Source organism: Neomonachus schauinslandi, chromosome 15, assembly GCF_002201575.2.
Source record: "Neomonachus schauinslandi chromosome 15, ASM220157v2, whole genome shotgun sequence".
Classification (NCBI taxonomy): Eukaryota; Metazoa; Chordata; class Mammalia; order Carnivora; family Phocidae; genus Neomonachus; species Neomonachus schauinslandi.
In genome coordinates this window covers 19,879,301-19,906,109 of record NC_058417.1, presented here as the reverse complement: position 1 = coordinate 19,906,109, position 26,809 = coordinate 19,879,301, and the positions used below count along the sequence as shown (strand labels likewise).

Genomic DNA, 26,809 nt, shown 5'->3' with positions numbered 1-26,809 from the left:
TTTTCAGAAAAAGAGGCCCCATTGTCCAAACCTGAACACCAACATCACCGTGGCCCAGCATCTCGTCCTCTCCTCCCTGGCCTCTCAGAGCTGGTGCCGAGAACAAGAAAGTCCATGTTCCTTCCTGCTGCTGCTAGGCCCTCCCACCCCTGACCTAGGTCCCCCAGCGCCTTAAGGAGGGGGTGGCAGCTTTAAGTCCAGCAGGGTGTAGGCGAAGATGTTCCAGAAAACAGCGAACAGCACAAAGACCGTGTACATGGCCACAAAGATCCACCACAGTGACTGGTCCTGCAGCCTCTGCTCGTAGTTCCTCAAGACCACCACGCCCAAGGTGATGCCCACAGCCACGCCGCCCAAGTGTGCCACAAAGCTGGGGTGAGGGCACGGGGGGTAGGCCGATGGGTGGAACCGGAGCCACACGGCCCGCCCGAACTCCATGCTCACTGCAAGGGGAGGAAGCACAGAGAAGTCACAGGAGGGCCGCTGGGCAGGGGCGGAGGGAGAGGCCTTGCACGCCATCTGGCCACCCAGCCACCCGCTCACGCATCCACCCGTGAGTTCACTCACTGCCCACTAGGCCGAGCACTGTTTGTTCTCTGCCCTGCAGATAGAGAAGTGAAAGACAGACGAACCCCTGTTCTCCCAGGGCTTACAGATCTGGCAATCGACCAGCATCAATTACATACATCAGATAATTCCAGTAAGAAAAATTCTAGGGGGTAAAAAAAAAAAAAAAAAAAATTAGGTAATTTTAAATCAATGCTGGGGCTAAGGAAGGGGGGATTCGTTAGTTTGGGGAATCAGGCAAGATCTCCCTAGAGATGTGAAATGTGCACAGAGACGTGACTATCAAGAGGAGACCCTAAGAAGAGCAGTCCAGGCAGAGGGGAGAGCTTGTGCAGAAACCCAAAGAGGCTTGCGGCCCCACGTTCATGAGTCCGGGAGGCTCAGTTTCCCCATCTGCAGAGTTCTCGGCTACACTGCTGGAACATTAATAATAACTTTAGTATGTGCTAGCACGTTACAGTTTAGAAAGTGTTTTCATGTGCTATTTCAAAACCCTTAGAAACCTTTCCCTCAGAACTTTTGTGATTGGAAGGAAGGGATGGAGGGAGAAAAGGACAAAGAAAGAATGGGGATACACGGTCCCAACACAGTGCTGGAGTCTCCCTCCTAACAGATGCTCAAATGCCCCCATCCCATCCTCCAGTTGACTCTTCTTGCCTGAACTTGTTGGGCCGGCCAATCCCATGGGATGCACTCTCTCCAAAGGATAGGTGCTGAGAAATGGCCATTTCACGGCCCACCACCAAAGAGCACTAAGGGCAGGCATTCTTATCCCCATTTTGCAGATGAGGAAACCAAGGCAAATTTGACGAGTGAAAGAAAGTCCTTTGCGGGGAATTCTGTACTTATTTAGTTAACCAGTGTACCTCTCTCCACCGTCGCCACTGCGGGGGCACCCAGGACCTCCAGGGATGTTCATTCCCCAGGGATCACCTAATCTTCTGGCCTGGGCCCTGCAAGTCCAAGGATGGCCAATAGATGGCAGGAGAGGAGCAGCCAGGGACCGACACTGAGTCCTCCGCAAGCCCTCCCCAGGCCCTGGGGCATCCTTCTGCCTTTGCTTAGCAGGCCCTGGGTGCCACAAAGGAGGTCTGAAAGACATTGGTTTCCCCCCCTCACCTCCCCCTCTGCTCCAAAACAGCATTCTAGTTTTTATGAGTTGGATTTTTTTAAACATCAAGACGCAGGCTTCTCCTCCCTTCCCTGCACACAAACTCAGAGTCTGAGCAGACAGGGAAGCTATGCTCACCCCGCCCCCACTCACTGCACCCCACTGCCCCCCACTGCCCTGGCTCAAAGAGTCTGTGGGCTTTAGAGCAAGGGATGTGGAAGTGGACGGAAGTGCAGTCCGCATAGGCCCATCCTCCTGCCCCTGTCTGTCCTGGTTCATCTTCCTCTTCCCCAGGTCACAGGTGGATCCAGGCAGACAGCTCAGGTGCTCCCACCCAGCCTGGCTAAAGTGCGGGCATTAGCAACGGCACAGGTCGGCTCCACATTCTGCCTCTATCACCTCCAGCTGGGTGGCCGTGGGCAAGGAACATGAGCTCCAGTGTCTACCTACAAACCTAGCCTTATAGAAAATACCCTCTTCTACAACCGTGTCCTGAAGACTGAATGAGAGACCGTGTGTCCCCTCGTCTCTCTTTCTGCCTGCATCGCATCTTACCTCTTTCCACCTCAGAATGAGCCTCTTGTGAGGCCTCTGGTCTCACGAATAGTCTCGTGAACTCAAATCTGCCAGTAACTCTCCTGTTTACAGCCCTTCAGCGGCCTCCCAGTGCATCCAGGATGAAGTCCAACCTTTCTCTTTGCCTTTAAAGCCCTCGTGACCCGACTCCTATTATCTCTGATCACTAACACACGCAGTCCCAAAGCTGTCAGTCTCGTCAACTGCCCTGACGGCCGTGGCCCTTCCCCCACACCTGTGTCTACGTTCGCGCTGCATCTCTGCCCGAAACGTCCTCTTGTACCCTGTCTCCGCGGTGAACGCTGAGCTGTCTTTGACACTCAAAATGACCTCTGCAGGCAGAACTGACTTCTCCCGACTAGGGCCCCACCACACGCTGTACACAGGGCTTCGTGGATTAGTTACAGTCTGTTCACCTGCTAAACTGCAAGTGTGTGTGTGTGTGTGTGTGTACACATGCGTGTGTATACTTGAGTTATCCTGGGGAAAGAGTCTCTAGCTTCTAATAGGAGATCTCAAAGGATCGACTCCATGACCCAAAAGGTTATGAAGAAGCTATTTTTCTTGAGACAAACCATAAGAGACTCTTAACTCTAGGAAACAAACTGAGGGTTGCTGGAGGGGAGGGGGGTGGCGGGATGGGGTCACTGGGTGATGGACATTAAGGAGAGCACTTGGGTGTCAAATAAGACTGATGAATCACTGACCTCTACCTCTGAAACCAATAATACGCTGTATGTTAAATAATTGAATTTAAATAAAATGTTTTAAAAAGAAGTTATTTTTCTTGATCTGGGTACTGGTCACTGAGCTGGACACTCATCCTGTATTTTTCTGGGTGCATACTATACGTCAATACAAAGTTTAAGAAAAGTTAAGCGGCAGCAGAGTGGGCCAGACTTCTCTCATAACATCCCTACTTTGTCACACTCTGATGACATGTTTCCCTTTTTTTTTGACCACAAAGTCCTCCAGGGCAGGGACTGCACCATCTTTATGTCCTCCAGGCCTGGGGCAGGGCTCCATCCCACCCAGCCTGCCCTGCCCACACTTACTACAGATCAAGGCCACAGCCATCCGCAGCAGCTTGAATTGACACTTCATGCCTGACCAGTTCTAGGGGAAAAGGAGAAAGTGCCATTAGTTCCAGATCTGACCACTCTTCTACAGATGTATCTCACTTCAGAAAACCTAACACTGGGGCGCCTGGGTGGCTCAGTCTGACTCTTGGCTTCGGGGCTCAGGTCATGACCTCAATGGTCTTGAGATCAAGCCCCCTGTCGGGGCTCCCAGCTCAGCGGGGAGTCTGATTAAAGATTCTCTCCCTCTGCCCCTCCCTCGGCTCGTGCTTGTGCTCTCTCTTTCTCTCGCTCTCTCAAATAAATAAATAACTCTTAAAAAAAAATAGTCTCCATTAAGTCTTGAATGAGGCAGTCGTGAGCAGATCACACCAGCATGAGATTTCAGACAATGGTGAATTTATTACTGTCATAAAAGCGCTTGAGCTGGAGTAAAGGAGGAAGAGAATCCAGATCTAGGGAGATGAGGGCCCTGTCCCCTCTACTTGGGCAGACAACCCCTGAGAACTGCAGTGATTGCTGGATCCCACGTTTGCAGAAGGGGATGCAGGGCAGCAAACCAAGCAAAGTCAAAGCAGAACCATCAGGATAATAAAACAAATCAAAATCCAGCCTATGAGAAATGGATGGAGAGAAGACCCGGGGGTCAAGTTCACTGTTGTCAAGTATCAAATGAGTCACGGTAAGGACAGGGCACATTCAGTGTAATCTGTAATCGGAAGACTCCATAGATTAAAACTTCAGGGATTTTTTTAAGCTCCAGATGTTTCCATTTCTAATAAGTCAGAACATTCCATCTTGGGGGATCGTGAGTTTCCCATCACTGAGAGGTTCAAACAGGGGCTTGACATCACTTGGAGGGGATGCTCTACAGAATCAGGCATTGGAAAAGGGGGCCTCCAAACAAATCCGTCTTTCCCCTGAGAATCTCAGAACACTCTGAACCTCCAAAGCAGATAAACAGAGTACAGTTATTCACCTTACAAAAGGATTTTTCACTTTACAAAAGACTTCGCCATGGGGTTCCTTTGAGGGGCTCTCCCACGGCGCATTCAAAGCACCATTCCATTTATACAGATACACGCACACACAGAAACGAGTCTGGAATCTTCCTGGAACACATCAGCCCTAGGGAAGGAGGCAACCGTGTACAGCCAGGGGCTTCTGTTGCCTCCCACCCACCCACTCTGCCTTTGCCGCCTGGCCCAGGCCCAGCTGAGGGCACATCTCGCACTCCTTTGATGTTGGGGGAACACATGTGTTGAATGTTACCAGGGGCCCTGAGCCCTGGCACATACAATAATGTTTATGAAGCTTTGGTGGAGTGAGCAAGATGCAGGGCAACTGCCAAAAAGAGGGTGAAATCCTGCAGAAGGCAGTTGGCGTCCCGCACATTGCCTCCCTTTCCCCTAGTATTTGCCACTGACGGGCAAGCCCTTGTCACAAAAGGTGAGGTGGGCAACACACAGCCCCTCTTCAGGTGAGGAAGTCTCATCTTTGCTTGCTGACATGTTCTGTGCTAAGAAGCAGATGGTGGGCAACGTTGTCACCTGCTGGTGGCTGCCCACAGAGAAGCCCCACCAGAAGACAGGGAGCAAAACAGGGGTTGGTGGCCAGCTCGGCTGGCTGATGGTCTTCCGGGAGGAAACCTTGGGATGGGCAGGTGCTTAGGAGTCACCTGACAGACCGTCTCCTCCCAAAGGGCAACACCTACTGCCCCCCTGCTGACAAAATGGCGCTCCCACCACTGGGACACCCCTGGGGCAGCCCTGTGAAGGGGCTCTAACCACTGAAAAATTCTTCCTGCTACCGTCTAGCCAGGCTTTGCCTCCCTGTGATGTCCACCCACGGATCCTAAGTCTCCCCTCAAAGTGACACCCATGTTCACAGCAGCATGATTCACAATAACCAAAAGAGGTGGAAGCAAACCAGTGTCCATGCATGGGTGAATGGAGCTACAAGGGAATATCATGCACTTTAAAAGGAAAGAAATTCTGACATGTTGTAACGAACGAACCTTGAAGACATTATGCTAAGTGAAATAAGCCAGTCCCAAAAGGACAAATACTGTCTGTATGAGCCCACTTCTATGAGACACCTAGAGTGGTCGAATTCATAGAGAAAATAAGTAGAACGGTGTTTGCCAGGGGCTGGGGGAGGGAGGAATGGGGAGTTGTTTAGTAGATACAGAGCTTCAGTTTTGCAAGATGAAGAATTCTAGAGATAGATGGTAGTGATAATTGCCCAACCCGCAAGAATGTACTTGACACTACTAAACTGGATACTTAAAAATGGTTAAGACAGGGGGCGCCTAGGTGGCTCCGTGGTTAAGCGTCTGCCTTCAGCTCAGGTCATGATCCTGGGGTCCTGGGATTGAGCCCTGAGTCGGGCTCCCTGCTCAGCGGGGAGCCTGCTTCTCCTTCTCCCACTCCCCCTGCTTGTGTTCCCTCTCTCGCTGTGTCTCTCTCTGTCAAATAAATAAATAAAATTTTTAAAAAATGGTTAAGATGGTAAATTTTATGCTATGGTATATTTTACCACCATTAAAAACAAACGTGATACAGAACACTTCCAATATTCCTTTCCCTCATAAAACCCCTCTAAATGAACACCTTACCTAAAGACAGTGTCTCTTTCACTGTGTTCTGAGTGGTAATATCAGGTAAGGTCAGTCTAGAATATATTGGCCACTCTGTCCTTCAGCTGAGGTCCATGCATGTCCCCTTCAGGCCCTATCTGGGGTCTGTCTTCAAAAGTACCCTCCATATCTTTGGTCTGGCAAAGCCATTGGTGAGGTGACTCGGAACTCCTTTTTGGCTGGTGTCTTCATTTGTAAATCTGGGGTACCATTAGTGTCTATCTCAATTACCTACCTCACTGGGTTGTGAAAGTAAAATGAATTCATATGCGTAAAGCACTAAGAACACTGCCTGGCATGTGGTAAGCATCATGTAAGTGTCTGATATGATCATCGAGACCTGAGGCAAAGACAGTGGGTTTGCCCTGCACAGCACCTTTAAAACTTCTGAATGACCTTGGTCTAGCCGGGCAGCTCTGGCCTTCCCAGCCTCCCCAGCTTCCCCAGGCCGGCTCCCTTTAGAATCACTGCCTGGCCCCTGAAGGCACTGGAACTGGCCAGGTTGATCCAGTTACATCTCCAACCCTACACTTTGGGGAAGAAGAAACTGAGAATCAGTCCAGGAGGGCTGGTTCAAGGTCAGAGTAAGTTAACAATGAGTCCAGGGCTCTGTCTGCCCTGCTTCAGAGACAGGGTCACATTCTGTCTGTCCCTGCTGGCCGCTCCAGTTGCCCCCAAAGCTTAGAGAACATGGGTCAATGACTTGTCTCACAGCCCTGAGGGGTTCAACTACAGTCACCCCTTCCCACCAGCTGCTTCGTTTTCCCAACCCATTATTCCCTCCAATAAAATGCGCTGCAGTGAAACAATAAGAGAAAAGAGAAAGAATCTCCCTATAGCCAGCACTGCTGCTATAAATGTGGAAACACCTGCGGACCCAGGGAACACACATCTTTTGCAGGCCTTTTCGTGTTTTTCTCTCCCAGAGCCTTGCAGGGTGAGAAAGAACCCACCCTCAGCAAACAAGGTGGTGACCAGTACCCTCGGCATCTCATTCACCAGTTAAGAGCACAGAGGTTGAAACCCAGGTGGGAGCTTGATGGTTTTACATATCCTGGTAGAAACAACTTCCTGAAAACCCAGCACAAGGAAAGGGAGAGCATGACACAGATAAATTAGGGAGCGATTACTTGTCCTACGAGAGGATTTTTATTAATAAAATGAGCCTTACAACATAGAGATCTCAGGTGTCTTTTAGACAATAGTCTTTCTTTGTGCTTTGACAATATGGTCCTGTTGCAAAAACTGAGATCTCAAACATTTTTTAGGGAAACATCCATTGTACGGAGTGAAGTGTAAGTAAACATCTTGTATATTTAATAATGGAATGCTGGCCTGTGGGCCCCAGCAAAAAGCAATTTATAAGTTATTCTTCTTTATACTTCTAGCATTTATTTTTTTTAAGATTTTATTTATTTAAGAGACAGCATGAGCATGGGTGGGAGTGGGCGGTTGTGGGCAGAGGCAGAGGGAGAAGCAGACTCTCCGCTGAGCAGGGAGCCCAATGTGGGGCTCGATCTCAGGACCCTGGGATCATGCACTGAGCCGAAGGCAGACGCTTAACTTACTGAGCCACCCAGGCATCCCTAATCTAACAAGTCTTGATTGCAGGTCTTCTATGCCATCCAGTTTTTTTGTTGAAATATTTTCTGAACTTAATCCCTCGATATAAACTGCAAGCTTTTTGGAACTCTAAGTGATTTGGGGTTTTTTTTTTAAGATTTTATTTTTAAGTAATCTCTATACCCAACGTGGGGCTCAAACTCACAAACCCGAGATCAAAGGTGGCATGCTCCACAGACTGAGCCAGCCAAGTATCCCTGGAACTCAGAATATTTTTATGAAAAATAAGACATGCTTTCATTTAAGGCAGAATCTCTCACTTAAATAGTCCTGAGAATAGAAGTGTTCAACACTTTTCTATTTTGTATCTGAAGTAAAAAGGATGCATTTTCCTCATTGTTCTCTGCAGATAACAGGCAAAATGGATAAATATAAAAAATTACATGTATTCGAGGATATACAAACACATTCACACATATACACACATACACAAGTGTGCACACACTGGATCCCCCAGCTGTGTGGTGATTCGCCACATGGAAAGCATTTTTCCATCCATCCTTTTCCTGTATTTCTCACAACTACCTTGTGGAGAAGGGGTTGCTGATGAGGGAGCGGAGGCTCTTAAGGTAGTGACACCAGGACTCAAATCCAGATTTTCTGACTGACTTGCTCTTTTCGCCTATCCGTTCTGACAAGGCACTTTATTGTGCACGCGTGCGCGCGCACGCACACACACACACACACACAGAGCAAATCTTCATTTGGCAATTTAAACTACTAGCATATCTATCAGACGGAACCACATGAAACTGCCAATGTTTGCTTCTGGCCTGCCGAAATGGCCATCTTATAGGGTTTGTCCTAACGCATCTCTGAAGTGCTGGGCTCTGAGCTACTGTGGGTAAAGGCGGCCTCTTGTTGAAAGGAAACCAATCTTTCTAATGAGAACATGAGGTATTTTTTTCCCCATCAAATAAGCACCACACAACTTTCTAGGGAAAGGCTACCACAGATGTCATGCTCCGGGGACTGCAAAGCTCCCAGGGGGCCAGGGAAAGCCATGTCCTTCTAGAAGGGCAATGGGCTCTCCGGTGGGACTGCTCATCTCCACCGCCACAGGCCATGGGCTACTTGCCAGAAAGAAGTGTAAACTGGAACAAAACGGCGTTCACCCCTCCCTCCTCAACCGCCACCCCACACCCCACGGTTCTTGGGGTGCTCTGGCCTCACCGCGGGAACTTAGGAGGCCTCGGGGCTGTTTCCCATGCAGCAGGGAAGGGCATGGAAACCAGGCATCTTATGAACTCGCGTCTGTTTCTCTCCGTTGTGCTGTTCGTACACACACACACACACACATGCATATCTTAGGGGGAAGGAGGGTTTGTTAGCAGTTCGGCCCCTACAGAAAGGAACTGGGGCAGGGGGAGGGGGGGTGGTGGAGATGGAATTCAGGGAAAGAGCTGTGTCTGGGGAAGGATGTAGCACTGATACAGAATGACCCATTTAAAAGGGCCACGCGAGGCAGCCCCGTGCTGCCAGGTTCCTCAGCAGACGGGCCGCGCGTGTGCGCACGTGTGTGTGTAAGTGCACGTATGCGTGCACACCCACATGAGCTTTCCCACACCTGCTGGCTCTCTCTCAGGTGCTCACACGAAGTTGCCAAAATTCAGACAAGTAGCAAGCGCTGTCAGTGTCTGTCTGTCCATCTCTCCCCTCCCCGCTTCTTTTCTTTCCCTGTCCCTCTCCTGCGCTCTCTCTCTCTCTCTCACTCTCGCTCTCGATGTACAAAGGGGACTTTGATGAAAAGAAAAGGGATGGTGTGTTGAGCCGGCAGGTGACAGTGGCAATAATAAAGAAGAAACGAGAGAATTTAGGAACCCCAGACTGTTGTAACTGAGCATTCACACATCCACCACGTGGGTGAAGACAGTGACGGAGGAGGGAGGTGAGAACAGGAGGACCCTGGCGGGAAGCTACGCCTTTTCTAGACACTGTTCATTTCTTCCTTCCTTCCTTCAAAATTTAGTCAGCAGGTTGGGGGGAGGGGGCACCTGGCTGGTTCAGTCGGTGGAGCATGTGACTCTTGATCTCGGGGTCATGAGTTCGAGCCCCATGCTGGTTGTAGAGATTGTTTAAAATAAAAAAATTTAGTCGGCACCAGCTGCCATTCGTCCAGCCCTTGTGCCAGGCACTGGGGATGAGTAAAAGACCTGGACCCCGCCTAGAGGACCCCTCCTTCCAACGGCCTCTAAAACAAGGACTTTGGCCTCCTCTGAGACTACTAAACTGATTCCAATTTCTTGCCTTGCAGACTCTCTCTCTATTCTGAGTCCACCTGGGCCTCTTCTGGGAGGTGTAGGGAGTTAACATTTATACGGAGTGGTTATATCTTCACTTTATCTCCTTTATCACATATCATCCCATTTCACCGATGTAGAAACTGAGTAATTTGCCCAAGATCCCTCTTCAGGAAGTAGGTAGCCAGGATTCAGATCTAGGCTGACTGGCTCCAGAGCCTGTGCTCTCAACAATTACCCTAGAATGCCTTTCAGGAAAAGGCAAAGAAGAACATGGGAAAGGAAGGGCAGTGTCCCACCACTGTAAGAGGCTGGTATAAGGAAATGACACTTGAATCATTGTCAGGAGCTGTGGGTTCAAGTCCCGATTTTGCCACTAGGGGTCAAGGATTGTAACATTTTTTAAAGTTTTTTTTTTTTAAGTAGGCTCCACGCCCAGCATGGAGCCCAATGTGGGACTTGAATTCATAACCCCGAGATCAAGATCTGAGCTGAGATCAAGTGTTGGATGCTTAGGGGTGCCTGGGTGGCTCAGTCAGTTGAGCATCTGCCTTCGGCTCAGGTCACGATCTCAGGGTCCTGGGATCTGGCCTCTGGGATCAAGCCCTGAGTCGGGCTCCCTGCTCAGCGGGGAGTCTGCTTCTCCCTCTCCCTCTTGTGCCCGCTTGTGCTCCCTCTCTCAAATAAATAAAATCTTATAGAAAAAAAAAAAAAAGGTTGCGGGCCCCCCCCTCCCCTTTTTTTTTTTTTTAAAGTAAACTCTAGGCCCAAAGTGGGGCTTGAACTCATGACCCCAAGATCAAGAGTCATCTGTTCTTCCAACTGAGCCAGCCAGGAGACCCTATTGTAACATTTTCTAAAGTCAAGTGGGAAAGGGATAGAATTAGGGAAATGGGTAACTTCATAGCCAAGAAGAAAAAAACAAGAATCATTTATGGAAGCGTCCCATTTGAAATAAGCCTACAGAAAGTGAGGAGCATCTGTGAACCCTCCTATCAGCCAGGTCTGCCTGGCATTTCTGGGTCTGAGCTGGGGAGTAGACAAGGACTGAGGTGCAGAGGGGATGCCAAGATAGGCATGTTGGGACAGGAGGTGCTCACCATCACGATGTTGGCCAGATGGGCAGAGACGAGTGCATACACCCCTCCAGAGGAGCCCACGACCGGTGCAGTCATGTCAGCCACAGACACCGCCAAGGACCCTGGTACAGAGAGAGATGGGGAATTCAAGGATGCTGGAGTGAGCTCCCCACCCCTGTCCCAGGCTCTAGTATCCAGCAGCCTTGGGGGTAAGACCCTGGAGCAAAAGGATCCATCTCCTCTTGCCTTCATCCCACGTTGTCCTGGAGCCCCCTAGAGGCCTAATTTATGGCTGAAAGAACCCTTTGATTCAAACTTCTTTTATAGGAGACCCAGTGGAGGGGAGGGATCACCTGCCTGTCAGGGCAGCCTCTGCCTCACCTGGTGTCACCTGGGGGTTTAGGGCAATAAGAAATAGTAGCAGAGGGGCGCCTGGGCAGCTCAGATGACTAAGCAGCTGCTTCCGGCTCAGGTCATAACCCCGGGGTCCTGGGATCGAGCCCCACATCAGGCTCCCTGCTCAGCGGAGAGCCGCTTCTCCCTCTGCCTGCCACTCCCCCTGCTTGTGCGCTCTCTCTCTCAAATAAATAAATAAAATCTTTAAAAAAAGAGAAAGAAAAAGTAGCAGAAGCAGAAGTAGTGCGTGGGCACCACGCATCAGACACTGGCCACGTGCTTTACGTACATGGTCCCCTTTAATCCTTTGAGGATGGTGACAGTGGCCATACCACATAGGTGAGGAGACTGAGCCCAGAGTCACTCAGTAGGAAGGGCTGGAACCAGGATGTGAGTCCAGCTTTGTGGCACAAGGCCCATGCTCTTGGCCTCGACAGCAGCCACTCCCCAAACTGGTACAGAGGTCAACGTCCATCCTCTACCATCACTCGCTCTGCTCAACGGCATCTAGAAACCTGCTTGGCATCACCTCCAACCTCCCTCCAGCCGAGTGAAAGAGTGAAATTACCAAAGGCCAACAGGATCTCCGGAGCAGGGTGGGGGGTGTTCTCTGGAGGAAAAATGTCCTTGAAAAGTCCCAGGGAAGAGAGAGAGATGATGTCATACCCTCTGGGGGAAAAGAAGGGTATAGACTCTTGGTCTGGGGGATGACAAACTTTTGTGCTGGAAGGGAAGCCGGGCAGAGAGGAGAAGGGAAATGTATTGTTCTGGTCTCATTTAAGTGTGATCAATGCTTTGGCTTCCAGGGAAGGACACAGGAGACTAAAAATAACTGGGAGGTAGAGCCCAGGGCTCTGAGGCTGAGAGGTGGCCGGCCTGGGTGAGTGTGCAGAAACCACCACTGGAAAATGCCCGCAGGCTCGAGAGCCAATTAGCCGCTGCCTGGGTGGAGACAGGAGGGACCGGCCCAAGGCAAAACTCTGCAGGTTCTACAGAGGTGGGGGGTCTGCTACTTAGGCGGAGGCTGGGCCAAGGCCAGGAGCCAGAGCGCCTGACACCCCTGAGCATGGAGAACCCCCATAACATCATCCACCTTCTCTCCCCTACCAGCCCCCTTGGACTTCTCTCAAGGCTTCGTGGCTCACTGAGATCCTTCAAGTAAGAGATCCCCACAGCAAATTCTGGGTCTCAAGGGGATGTGATCTCCCAGGAAAAAACACTGTCATGAACGGGGAGCTCCCAAGTCCTTCTCCCCTCCCAGGGTAACTATAAGTCTTTCTTCTCCCCTTTCATGCCTTCCCTCTGGCTTTAATTAGGTATTGATCTATTGTCAGATAACTTTTTTTTTTAACTGCCTAGCCAAGGGGTCAGCCATATATAACAGGAAAAAAAAAAAACAAAAAAACCCAGGATGGCAAACAGGCCGGCGGTGGGATCTGCATGACAAAGGATTCCCACGCTCTCCCGGAGGCACGCACAGCAAGGAAAGCTGCATTGCAGGGATGCGGAGGGCTGGCTGCCGGAGCAGCTCATTAAGAGCAGCTCATTAATTACCGCGTGGACAGAGGAAGCCCCAGCCTCCTCGGGCTGGCCTCTTTCCTCTCGCAGGTCCCACCAAACCTGCCCAGCTTCTGCTCCCCCGGCCTCCCCGGTGCGATGGGATCCACGCACGGTCCAGGGTCCAGCCTCCCCACACTGACCCTTCTCTCACCCTACCCATGGGTAGAAGTCCCTGACCCCAAGGTCAGGGGTCAGGTTGGGATTGTGGCAGGAGTCTGGAATGGGGGCGTGACTGGCTAGTCGCATGACCTTGGGCACAGCCCCTGAATTCTTTGGGCTGCAGCTTTCACATCTGTGAAATCAAGAGATCTAAGGCTTTTCAACTTCTAAGCAGCAAAACCCTCTTTTCAAAGGAAATTTTACCCACACCCCTACCCCATGGAGCAGAGCACAGGGAGCCTATGGCTAAAGGGGGGTGGGGCCTGGGGAGTCAAATTTGCCACCCACCAGAGGGGACCTCGAGAGTTCCTTCCAGATCACAGATTCAATCACCTGAATCTTGGCCTGAGATCCAAGATCTGAGGTTTAGATCCTGGTTCTAGAATCCTGGAGGTAACAATCTGGATTCACCGGTCCTCCATGTGTGGTGGAAAGACTTTCCTCAAGAGGCTGCAGTTTAGCCCTGGACTAGAGGGAGTGGGAAAGGTCAAATACAAGCATGGGCATGTGTGCCCATAAATAGAGTAATAAAGGCCACCCCTGGGGGCAAGAAGCCTGGGCCAGGCAGGATTCCTGACAAGCTGTTTGGAAGCTAACCTAACGGATGACAGCTCCATAAGGCCAGTATGAATTCCCCAGAGGTCATGGGGACAGAGGATGGGGACAGAATGGCAAGCTGGAGGGACACACACATCTCTGCACAGCAGCAGGCCCAAGGACTAGCTCTAGTCGGGGCTGTGAACTTTCTCAAAAAAATTCTGGGTCCACACCAGCACGCAGATAAATTGGAGACTTTATCATCATGCACAGCTGCGATAATTTTAGCCTGAAATATTTAAAGCAGGTGTTTTCCAACGTCTCCCTTGGCCATTAAAGAACAAAAAAAACCCCAATAAAAATCAGCAGAACATCTACCTTTAAGCAATATAACTTTATTTATGTATGTATTCTTCCATTTGTTCTACAAATATTTGTTGCTTAACATATGCCAAACCCTGCATTAGGCTCTGGGGAGGCACACGTGGCTTATAATCTACATAATCTATAAGGAGAGCTTGCCGAAGCGCTTAAAATACTGGCTTTTACAGTATCTAAAATTTCAGCCATGGATTTGTTAGCTAGAAGCGAGAGATGCATTGGCTTCAAGCACTGGGCAGAGGAAGGATTTCCACTCACTTCTAGTACTTCTTAGTCCTTCTGAGAAAATTGAGCAAGTCATTTCACCTCTCAGAACCTCTTATAAGGGCGCCTGGGTGGCTCAGTTGGTTAAGCAACTGCCTTCAGCTCAGGTCATGATCCTGGAGTCCCGGGATCAAGTCCCACATCGGGCTCCCTGCTCAGCAGGGGGTCTGCTTCTCCCTCTGACCCTCTTCCCTCCCATGCTCTCTGTCTCTCATTCTCTCTCTCGCAAATAAATAAAAATCTTAAAAAAAAAAAAAGTATAAATTTAAAAAAAAGAACCTCTTATAAAATGAAGGTGACAGTGCCCACCTCGTAAGACTTGGTGAATTCAGGACACAATGTGTGAGAATCCCCTATGGCACCTGGCAGACATTAGCCGCCATTGCTACAGATTGTGACGGCCCTGCCTTTGGAGCATTTTCACTGGGCAGGAACTAAAGGGCAGGGCCTGATGTCTATTAAGACCTCCCTGGGTTTCTGACAATAAATTATCTGCACAAAGGAAAAGGCCTGCCTTTTGGTTCTCATTGCATATGGCAGTGGTTTGAAGCAAGCCTTTGGATCAGGCAGCCTGGGTCTGGGGCCAGCTCCACCACCTACAACTGAGTCTCCCTGGGCAAGTCTCTGAGGCACGCTAAGGCTCGGGTTCTGTACCTGTGACAAGTGGAAAGCGTTAGTACCTGCCTTAGGAAGGCAGGCCCTTCCTAACTACCGGGTATCCAGTCAGGACCCGGCTGTCTGTGAATGGGGCCCCTTCTCGGACTTGGGATGCACAGGGAGTAGAGAGGGAGGAAGGGGTACAGGCAGATCCATCAACTCGATCCTGGAGAGCAATGACATGATATACAGTAACCAGAGTGCCCTCTCTAAATCAATGCCTCCGACAGAATAGTACGCGTCATTTGCTTTATGATACAGCCTCACACCCTGCTGGTTAGTTGGCAAGCACCCCCCTTCCGTCGGTGCACCATCCCCCTCTGCACTGGTGTCACTGGGAAGTATCACCAGTGCAGCCTCCCTGCTGGGTGTCATCTGGTTTGGGTGAGGCCTGAGTCATCTTGAATCTGATTTCTGTCTTCTGGGTTATTGGCACTCCCTTCCAATTGACTACTAACTGCAAGTGTTATGAGTGTCTTTCCTGTTCCTCGCTATTAACCATCTGGGTCTCTGGGTATCTAGGTAGAGAAAATGTGGCTATAAATCTCCAGATGTCAAGATTGGGGGGTATGTGGGTGGCTGAGTAAGTCTGGCACAGAGCTCCTCATTAGATCTTTTGTTCAAGGATGTGGAAGGTACTGGATGCCGGGAGAAGCTCGTGGGGGTGCTGTCCAAGGTGGCCAAGTTTTCAACCCTCAGCACACAGAGTAATGAAGAAGCTGTGGGGCCAATCTCCCACGCTGAGGGTTCCTGAACTAGCAGACCAGCCTCTCATGGGTGGGTGGGGTGGGACCCTTCCCTCTCGGACTCTTGAAGCCACATCAGTTACTCCCAGGGTCCCTGTGTGCCTGTTGTTTACAAGGTCAATGGTGCCCTGCCCTCCTGATGACAATTTTAATGCCACTCAGAAAGGATTAAGATCTTACTTAAACATACACACAAAGCTCCCTTGGGCACAGCTGTCAAGGTGAAGAGCTGAGGCGGCAAACCTTGTAAAAAAAAAACAAAAACCCAGCTATAAAGTTGGAAACATCACGAGGGAGATCCCTCTGCTCAGAAACCTGGTTGGTGCAGACTTTTCCTGCAGAAATGCAGCCTGCTCTCCTCAGCTCACCCCAGCCCGCCTCACCTCCACTGGGGAGGGAGAGGGGGAGTCCCGCTGGCTATAGGGTACCCTCCCCATCCTCAAGGTCATGGTCCTCCGCCATGTGAGTGGAGTCAGCGGGGCCCCAGTCTCCTTCAGCTGGCATGGGTGCTCACCACGTCTCAGGCCAGACTGTTTCCTGTCAGCAGTGGGTCAATCAGGAGGGCAGGTGCTGGCCTGGCCGGGGAGGGACCTGGGCCCACCCACACCTTGGATGTCCCTGCAGCAATCTCACTGTGCCCAGCACGGTTTACACGGCCCTCTTATTCCACTTGTCACCTCCCTCTGCCCTCCTAACACCCTACAGGCAAATCTGATTAGTTCCTTCCTAAAACTTAATGGGGCCAAGAGAGGTTAAGGAATTTCCCCAAGCTCACACAGCTTCAACATGGCAGCATAAAGACGGAAAGTCTCCTCCCCTTGCCATCACATGCCTCTCCCTGTGGATGGTAGGCCCCTTTCCAGCCCCCCTGGGGTGGTGGGGAGATTGGCCTGGAGGACAACCCTAATAGTTAGGAGCCTTGGGGATGGAGTCTGGTGTCCCTGGAAGCCTGGGACTTGCCCAATCCCGTGGGGTCTCCTCGCCGCCTTGGGGAAGTTTACCTCTGTGGATTCGTGGCCCACCTGCCTACCTGCCACAACACCAGCCACGTAGACAAGCCCAATACGGGTTGCTCCATGCACCATCTCCAAGGGCACCCCCACAAGGAGCTGCAGCACCACGTTGAGTCCCAGGTGTTCTATCCTATATAGAAAGACCACACTCCATCATTCATTCATTCATTCATTCAGCAAACACTGTATGCCAAGATGCAGGGATCCAGCAGTGAATTATACCTGCTTTGAGGAGCTCATGGTCTGGGTTGGGGGTGGGGGCAGGAATTACAATGCAGACAGACCATCTTGGAAAGAGCATACCTTGCCTGCCACCTGGGACAGGAACGGTGCAGGGCCTGGGCAGTGTTTGCCAATGTCTGCACCTGCCATAGTGAAGAGGGCAGCTAACCATGGTAGAGATCCAGCAAATCCATCGGCTGACACATGAGAAGCCAAGGCTTGGAGAGGGGCACTGCCTGGCTTAAAGTCACACAGCTCAGGTTCCTGATGTGCAGAATCTGCTCCACTCACCAGGCTACAAGGGTGTTCTGGGGCTCACTATTGTATGTGTAAGAGAAAAATGTTTTCAGGGCGCCTGGGTGGGTCAGTCGGTTAAGCGTCTGCCTTCAGCTCAGATCATGATCCCAGTGTCCTGGGATCAAGCCCAGCGTCGGGCTCTCTGCTCCGCAGGGAGCCTGCTTCTCCCTCTCCGTTTGCCTTCCCCCTGCTTTGTGCTCCCTCGCTCTCTCTCTCTCTCAAATAAAGTCTTAAAAAAAAAAGGAAAGATGTTTTCAAAACAAAAGCAAGCATTAGAGATATCTCTTAGAACTGAATAATTCCTTTGTTTTTTAAGATTTTATTTATTTAACAGAGAAGAGAGAGAGGGAGCAAGCACAAGCAGGGGGAGCAGGAGAGGGAGAAGCAGGTTCCCGCTGAGCAGGGAGCCCAACGCTGGGCTCAATCCCAGGACCCTGCGATCATGACCTGAGTTGAAGGCAGACACTTAACTGACTGAGCCACCCAGGTGCCCCTAGAACTTAATAATTCAAAGTTATCCCTTAAGATCTCATAGGGGAAGTTTCTCCCTCCTGGTGTGAGAAGGAACACTCTCTACTCCCAAACTCCCAGGGATGGCTTTTCTTACTCTGTGAATACTTCCCTTTTTATACTATCATACACCTGTGACCAGCTCTTGTTGCTAAATGGTGTCTAGCTGAGTGCACCTGTTACTAGAAAAAACTGTAACATTACTATCACTACATCAAATATGTGCTTTCAAATTTACAAAACACTTTAACATCCATTATCTCATTTAAACTGAGCCTACAGCATCTGCACAGCTTCCTGGGGATGGTTAAGTTATAGGGTAACAGAGCACATCATGGGGGCGCCCTGGCTGGGTCACAGCCCTGGCCCTGGTCAGCAGGGCCCTGCCTGGAGGCCAACTGCTGTGCCGCTCGGGTCCACGTGGGCACCTGCCTGCCCAGGAGAGCACCTGCAAGGTAGCTCAGGCAGATGGGGCTCTGTCCTAAACTCCCACCATGCCTGGAGTTTTCTACCCCACACCAACTGTGCCAGCCAAAGGGTTAGAAGCGTCAGACAAATGCCCTGGAAAGGAGTCGGGCGGTAGCATCAGACTCAGTCCTTGGTTTACAGATGAGAGCCGGAGACTAGAAGATGCCAGGAGAGGGACCCAGGACTCTACCTCCCAAGCCAAGCTCCTTCCTCTCTACCACACTGATTTCTGGATTCACCAGTCCAAAGTGGGCCTCTCGGTCATAGGTCACCTTGCTGGGCTCGCCCCACATGCTGGCCAACCATCCCTACCTCCTGTCCAAGAGCCCCTCCCTCAAAATCACACACCAGGAAGCTCCTCCCAGGGTTCCCCCAGGCAGGCACTGCCCCATCAGAAGCACCAGCCAGAGAAAGGCCGGAGGCCACCCCTATGGTCCTCGGCTAAGAGCCTCTGTGCCCTGTCCACTTTGGCCTCCAGGCTTTTAGTTCCCAGAGGCAGGGAGTGGACAAGGAGGCTTTGGAGGCTTTGTGCATGCTTGTTCCTCACCCCAGAGGCTCAGGGAAGGCCAGAGGGCAGTCCCAGAAACAAGACAAGACATGCATAAGTTCCATCCCATGTGCAGTCAGAGGCTGGGCAGCCTGGGCAGGGAAGCCTCCCTCCCCACCCCCAGTTCCTTGGTTCACAAGAAGACCAATGCATGATGCACCCCCCTCGTTCTGCTCCTTGGCCCTATGAGAGCAAAGCCTGAGACATGGCAGGCAAAGCGCCAGCCTGCGCGAACCATCCCCTCTTCTGGCTCAGAGTGGAGACAGCCATTGGTAACCGCTGACATGCCTGGTCACCCCAAAACTCCTCTTCAGTAAGTGTAACCAATTAGGGATTGGCACCTGTGCTGCTTTGGAGACTCCTCAGCAGGAGGGGAGGCTCACAGTGTGGCTCCCTCTTGGCCATTGTGGGTCTTTCTGCTAAGGAATGGAAATAATGGAGCCACAGGGACCAGAGTGATCCTCTTCCCATTTCCAACCCCAGGGACAAGCACCCCCAGACTTTTCCCAGGCGAACGGTGAGCCCTTTCGCTTCTCTCTGCAGAGGCCATGGAAGACACAACAAAGGTCTGGGTGTCTGGCTACTCAGCTTTCCCAACTCAGTGCTTTTACTGTGTAAAAACAGTCTCCAGTCCAGAGGGGACTGGGACTCGGGTGGTCACCTGGCCAGACAGTAGGTCCTTATCATGGGGTAGGAGGCACCCATGAGAACTGACTGTATTCCAGCCCCAAAAGAGGCCACATATCTGTCAACAGAAACTACCAGTATTGCTAGAATTCCTCAAAAAGACTCTCACCACCTATGGAGACCACCTTGGGAAAAAGGCACTTTCAAAAGAAATTTGTCCTTTGTGGGCACCTGGGTAGCTCAGTTGGTTAAGTGACTGCCTTCGGCTCAGGTCATGATCCTGGTGTCCCTGGATCAAGTCCCGCATCGGGCTCCCTGCTTGGCAGGGAGTCTGCTTCGCCCTCTGACCCTCCCCCCTCTCATGTGGCTTCTCTCTCTCTCAAATAAATAAATAAAATCTTAAAAAAAAAAAAAAAGAAAGAAATTTGTCCTTTGTTTCACTTAAGGACACACACACACACACACACAGAGTTTGTGGACAATGAACTTGGTTGCTAACCACACTTCCCTTTTTGCCTTGGCCACTAGGAAGCTCAGAGCAAACTTATAACCTATATTTATACTGCTCTCACTGTGGGCTTAAATTGAGCATTTTCATCCATCCATTTCCCCCTTCCCACACACTGTCAATAAGTAACTCATACATTTTGGTATTAGATAAGTTTCAAGGAGCCACCTCAAATGCTGTGTTCAGGCAGATAAAAATAAACTAAAACAACACGTATTTCAATCTAGGCTCTCTGGACCTCCTATTTTCCCACAGGGACTCTGGCCAGAGCGAAAGAAGGCAGGTACTCACCCCGCATGCATGAAGATGTACGTCAGGTAGCGCCACGCCTGCGCTCGGAGCTGCGGGTGGTAAACCAGGGAGTTCTTCAGGTACCGCGGATGGGTTACCTGCAGCACGAATTGGTCCAGCGATACTCCATTGTAGAGGAAAAAGGCAACCTGGATGAAAACACAGGATGGCGAGGGCCTGTTATGGACGCAAGACTGCCTGCGAGCCCTCTGGCACTGACTAACCCTCGGGATACCTACTGGAAGTTGTCCCCTTTCCTCCTCAGAGAATGAGGGACACCTGTATGGCCAGCGTCCAGCCTAGCTTTCAACCACCTCTTCCCGCACTTCTCTTTGATCATTTTGGTTTTGTTTTTTGTTTTTTTTTTAAGATTGTATTTATTTATTTATTTGACAGAGAGCACAAGCAGGGAGGCAGGGGAAGCAGCAGGCAGAGGGAGAGGCAGAGGGAGAAGCAGGCTTCCTGCTGAGCCCGATTCAGGGCTCAATCCCAGGACCCTGGGGTCATGACCTGAGCGGAAGAAGATGCTTAACTGACTGAGCCATCCAGGCATCCCTCTGGTTATTTTGTATTAAATGGTCACAGCATGGTCACAGGGGTTCTGCCCACACCTCCTCGGTGCTAGGCAGGAAGGGCTCAGAGGGTTTTAAACTAATTGCAGTGGGGTGCCTGGGTGACTCAGTCGGTTGAGCATCAGACTCTTGGTTTCGGCTCAGGTCATGGTCTCGTGGTCATGGGATTGAGCCCCACGTAGGGCTCTGTGCTCAGCGGGGAGTCTGCTTCAGATTCTCTCTCCCTCTCCCTCCCCGTGCTTGCTGTCTCTCTCTCTGCTCTCCTTTGCTCTCAAATAAATAAATAAAATCTTAAAAAAAAAAAACCAATGAATTGCAGTAATAACTTACATACTCATTTGGGAGAAGAGGCAATGCCACATAAGTAGATTTTTTTAAATTGTGGCAAAATACACATAAGATAAAATTTCCTATTTGTATCAGTTTTAAATGTACAGCTCAGTGACATTCAGTATATTTATGTTGTTGCACCAGCTACAGAAGTCTTCTCATCTTGTAAAGCTGAAACTCTGTCTCCACTCAACACCAACTCCCCACTCTCCTCTCCCCCAGCCCTGGCAACCACCATTCTACTTCCTGTCTCTATGAACTTGACTCCCCTGGGTGCCTCATCCAAGAGGACTCATACAGTGTCTATCTTTTTGTGGCTGGCTTATTTCACTTAGCATCGTGTCCTCAAGGTCCACTCGTGTTATAGCACGTACCCAGATTTCCTTCCTTTTTAAGTCTGAATACTATTCCACTGAATATACAGAACACAGTTTGTTACCCATCCATCCATTCATTCAACACTTGGGTTGCTTCCACATTTTAGCTATTGCGAATAATGCCATGGAGACAGGTATACCAATATCTCTTTGAGTCCCTGCTTTTGATTTTTTTCAGGTATATACCCAGAAGTGGGGTTGCTGGATCACACAGTAGTTCTGTTTAATTTTCTGAGGAACCTCCATACTGTTTCTAGTAGTGGCTGCACCAGTTTGCATTCCACCCACAGTGCACCAGGGCTCCCATTTCTCTGCCTCCTCGCCAACACTCCACATGAGCTGATTTTTGCAGATGACTGAAGCATCCTTGTTTACCCCAAAAAGGTATTTTTTTCCTAGACTTTTTCTTTCTTTTTTTTTAAGATTTTTTATTTACTTTTTAACAGAGAGAGAGACAGCGAGAGAGGGAACACAAGCAGGGGGAGTGGGAGAGGGAGAAGCAGGCTTCCCGCGGAGCAGGGAGCCCAATGTGGGACTCGATCCCAGGACCCTGGGATCATGACCTGAGCCGAAGGCAGACGCTTAACGACTGAGCCACCCAGACGCCCTCTAGACTCTTTCTAAAATGCATCATTCAGGGGCACTTGGGTAGCTCAGTCAGTTAAGCATCCAACTCTTGATTTCGGCTCCGGTCATGGTCTCAGGGTCATGAGATCGAGCCCCGCATTAGGACTCAACCTGGAGTCTGCTTGGGGTTCTCTCTCACCCTATTCTCTCCCTTTTAAACAAATAAATAAAATTAAAAAAAATAAAAATAAAATTCATCATTCAGGGGCATCTGGCTGGCTCAGTTGGAAGAGAACATGACTCTTGATGTCAAGGTTGTGAGTTCAAGCCCCATGTTGGGTGTAGAGATTACTTAAATAAACTTTTTAAAAAATAATAAAATAAAATAGGATAAATGCTCATTCATGTTCCTGTGTTCCTCCTCAGGGTGTATGCATAGTCTTAAAGCTGTCTCAGGTATTGATCTGGGCTGTTAGAGCAAAGTCTTCTCCAGCTACTGATGGGGTTTTCACTCCTACAGAAAACGGCCCTAAATTCCTGTGTTTCTTTAAGACTCAGGTCTGCTTCTAAATTTTTCGTTCTCTCCCATACTGCCCAGTTGGCAGCAGGTTATTAACCAGGTACCACAATCAGGTTCTTACTCCCTATTGCTGGCTGGTCGTGAGCCCCTCCTAGTAGCTTCTTACCATGTCCCTTCCATTCCCTGTTATGGAACCAGAAAACCAAGTTTCTAAAACTGTATGTAAAACAAAAGCTTTGGGCTTTAGTACAAGTATTTGGAAAGAGTTATTTCCATATTTTCTTCCAGATTGGCAGTTTGAGTTTACATGGCTGAAGTTTCTGGAAACGTGAAACCAATCTGGACGCTCAATCTGGCCTCTCTGGATGACCTTGGATAAATTATTTGAAATCTCTGTCCTTGGTTTCCTCATCTGGAAATGGGGATGCCAATGCCTACCCTTCCAAGATGGTCATGAGGTTTGAAGAGGGTAAAGTACATGAAGAGCCAGCCGGGTGCCCGTCACACACGCAGCAAATGAAGCTATAATTAGTGTGGGGTTCAGGCCCCCCAGCAGGACTCCCCTGGGCTCCAAGGGGAACCCCTCTGTCCATCTTTCACAATGCAGGTGGCCTGGCAGCAAATACAGCTCCCAAGGCAGCTCATTATTACTGGTCCTCAAATAGAACTTAATAAATAGACCAACACAGAAAGCATTTGGAAAACAATTCCAAGAATATCTCAGAAAAATCGCATCTTCAACACGGACTTGGATGAAGACATAACAACAAATGGAGGAGCACGGGGGTACAGACCAGCTAGTCTGATTTAGGAAAAAAAGAAGGAGGATGTCACAGAGCTTAATGATCCTGTTACTGGATTCGGCATCAACTTTAAAAGAACATATGCTTGGGGGCGCCTGGGTGGCTCAGTCGTCAAGCGTCTGCCTTCGGCTCAGGTCAGGATCCCAGGGTCCTGGGATCGAGCCCCGCATCGGGCTCCCTGCTCCGCGGGAAGCCTGCTTCTCCCTCTCCCACTCCCCCTGCTTGTGTTCCCTCTCTCGCTGGGTCTCTCTCTGTCAAATACATAAATAAAATCTTAATAAATAAATAAATAAATAAATAAAATAAAAGAACATATGCTTGGGGAGGGGGAGGGTGTGGTAATTAGGCCCATGGCTCTGGAAGAGAAACCTTTGCAGACTATAGCACACGGTTCAGGAGCTGGGGCTGGGAGCCCACAAGGTTCTAGGCTGAACAGCCAAAAGGATTCAGAGTTTCTCACACATGGGCACTGATTCAGAAATTCGTCCCTTTGGATTCTGTTGCATAAGCAGAAGACGGTTAGAGTAATAATAGGTATGGATGATTCCCTAAGGGGAGAAGGTTCTTTCAAAATGTTAAGGCCACATTTACCTGTTCATAAACACCCCCTCCCATATGCATTTGTAATGCTTTTGCCTTCAGAAAGCACCACCAGCCACTCTTGCTCTAGAATAGAGGAGTCCTACGGGAGGGGAGCAGGTCTGGTTATCCCTGCTTTACAGGTGGGTGATGGAGTCCCAGGGGAGCAAACTACTTGCCCAAGTTACTCACTCAGGGAGGAACTAAAATAACTAAAATCACTCGGTTTTTAATGAGTTAACTACCCCAAATCAACAAGCTTATTACATCGCTTGTGTTGCTGTGGTTTTGGTAGGGGTGGAAATATGGGGATTTTGCTGTGGGGAGGATTGCTTGATAATAATCCTTGGGGTAGCCTTGCAGTCCAGGGGCTGGAATCACACTTGTAGGCACTGTCATGGGGCCGGACTGGCAAACGATAACTGATCCTCAACCACTGCCTTTTCGGGGAGAAGATGTTGTCCTTCCCCTCTGGATCCCAGCTAGTCTCCTGCTCCCCTGCCCCCACCCCCTCCCCAAGGCTGAGCAGCTCCCCCCAGCCCCCCGTCCCCCAGTCCTTGCCTCCAGCAGTGTGACTGTGATCATAAACCAGGGCGGGGGGCAGCAGGTGTAACTGTCGTAGTACCACTTCCGGTCAATCTCCCGGGGCAGGGTCTCGTAGGCCACGTGGCGGATCAGCCGCTGGGAGAGGTTCAGCCCTTTCTCCTCCAGTAGGGCTTTGCTGCACAGCCTGCGGTTCCCCTGCAGGATGGCCTGGCGGAAGCTGTTGGACCGCTTGTTGCTCATCTGCGTGGGACACATGGTGTGGCAAAGGGTCAGAACGGGAGTCTCGGGGAGCCCTGACCCGTTTCCCCAGCCAGCACATTCCTTGGACTAAACAGGCCTCATCCCCCCTTCCTCTTTCTTCTATAATAGTTAACAAGAAGCAATATTCACTGAGCTCTTCTGTGGCCGAGGTGGTTCTAAGCTCTTCACGTGTGTTGGGCTCACTGGATACTCTTAACTAGTCTACTTGTTAGGTAAGGACTAGGAATACCCCATTCTACCAAACCACAGAGGGTTTTAAGAACCCACCAAGTTCAAACACTCCAGTATAGGCTCCAGAACCTATCCTGATGTTCACCGTTCCTTCCTTCCATGCACCTATGTGTTAGCCGTCCATCACAATTTACTGAGCAACTACTAAGTGTCAGCACATTGCCAGACATAGGGGAATGCAACGGTGCTCAGGGCAAATAACTAAGCAGCAATCATGGTTCCGAGCGAAGGCTGCTGAGGGGAGCAAGCAGGCAGGGGCCCAGCCTGGTCCCATGGTGGTCAGGGAGGGCCTTCCATTGATCCCCATTCTCATCCTCTCCATGCCTACAAAGCTTGGATCTGGTTCTTTTTTTTTTTTTTAAGATTTTATTTGACAGAGAGAGACACAGTGAGAGAGGGAACACAAGCAGGGGGAGTGGGAGAGGGAGAAGCAGGCTTCCCGCGGAGCAGGGAGCCCGATGTGGGGCTCGATCCCAGGACCCTGGGATCATGACCTGAGCCGAAGGCAGATGCTTAACGACTGAGCCACCCAGGCGCCCCTTGTTTTTGCTTTTAATTTCAGCTATTCTATATACATGTAATTGTACCTTATCGTGGTTTTAATTTTCTTTTTAATAGCCAAAGATAGTATCTTTTCCTGTGCTCACTTATGGGCCATTGGTATGTCTTCGTTGGTGAAGTGTCTTTTCAAATCTATTGCCTATTTAAAGCAAGGAGTTCTGGAAACGTGGGCAGAGCTTAGGGCTCCATGTTCATTCACTGCAAGCTCAAGAAAGAATAATGAGTGAGAACTGAAGGATGATGAGGAGTTCGTGTCCTGAGACATCCTTGCTTGGGAAGAGGTGGGCAGACCTTGGTTAGATGGGCGAGTTTGTAGAGAGGTCTCTAGGACTAGAACCCAAAACTGTGCTTGTGGGAGGCCATCATTCCTGAGGGCCTTTAAGGGAACTGCAATGCCTGGTGAGCCCAGGAACTGGTTCTCAAGCCTTATCTGTGGACTGGTCCTACTCTCGGCAGCCTAATGCTGCCATGATGAATCCTCACTGGAGTCCTGGCTGCCACGCTGTGGTCGGCCTGATTCCTAGAAACCAGGTGGCCGGTCCTGCTAACTTCCAGCCTCCTGGGACCTCTGTCGCCTCCCACCTGCCCTCCACGACCACATCTAGACCCTTCTTACGATGAGATAGAGCTCTCCCAAGCCCAGAGCCCACAGAGCTGCCTGGGGAGCTGAGGCAGGGACTATCCATATATTCCTGGGACTGTGGCCTTAGCAGGGGACATTTGGCTAAACCTAGGCAGAAGTCCAGACAGGGCTGGCCAGGTGAACTAGGCCAAGGCACAGGGGTTTGAAGCCGTGTCAGGAGGGAGTAACAGGAAAGGATCTGAGTTCAGAGCAGGCCAGGTAGAATGAGCCTTTGTCTGCAGTCCCCCTTCTCTCTTCCTGGGTTCTATGGTCTTTTGCCTTCAAAATCTGGCTTAACGCTCACCCCCTCCAGTAGGCCTTCCCAGATGAACCCCTTCCATTGATCCCTGTTCTCATCCTCTCCATGCCTACAAAGCTTGGATCTGGTTCTTGGTGGCACAGGAGGAGTTCTGGAAACGTGGGCAGAGCTTGGGGCTCCATGTTCATTCACTGCAAGCTCAAGAAAGGATCATGTTATCAAACTGTTATCTTTTTTCTTTTTTACAAACTATTTTTTAAAATTTACTTTTAGAGAAAGAGAGCACACAGGCAGGAGGGACAAAGGGAGAGAGAGAGAGAGAGAGAATCCTAAGCAGGTTCCACGCTTAGAGCAGAGCCCGACATGAGGCTTGATCTCACAACCCTGAGATCATGGCCCGAGCTGAAATCAAGACTCAAACACTTAACTGACTGAGCCGCCCAGGTGCCCCTGTCAAAGTCTTTTTTTTTTTTTTTTTTTTTTTT

The 26,809-nt window shown here is 50.1% G+C and overlaps 1 protein-coding gene across 2 annotated transcripts in view; it reads right to left on the bottom strand.

Moving 5' to 3' along the window:
- Positions 1-171: 171 nt before the first annotated feature.
- RHBDL3 (rhomboid like 3) overlaps positions 172-26,809 on the bottom strand; it is a 44,908-nt gene continuing 18,270 nt past the window's right edge. For both annotated transcript variants that reach the window (XM_021704349.1, XM_021704350.1), the window contains 6 exons: positions 24,406-24,630; positions 20,097-20,245; positions 16,644-16,756; positions 10,935-11,035; positions 3,310-3,370; positions 172-443 (listed from right to left, as the gene is read on the bottom strand). In XM_021704349.1, coding sequence (XP_021560024.1) covers positions 172-443; positions 3,310-3,370; positions 10,935-11,035; positions 16,644-16,756; positions 20,097-20,245; positions 24,406-24,630 — 921 coding nt within the window. The remainder of the gene's footprint in view (positions 444-3,309; positions 3,371-10,934; positions 11,036-16,643; positions 16,757-20,096; positions 20,246-24,405; positions 24,631-26,809) is intronic.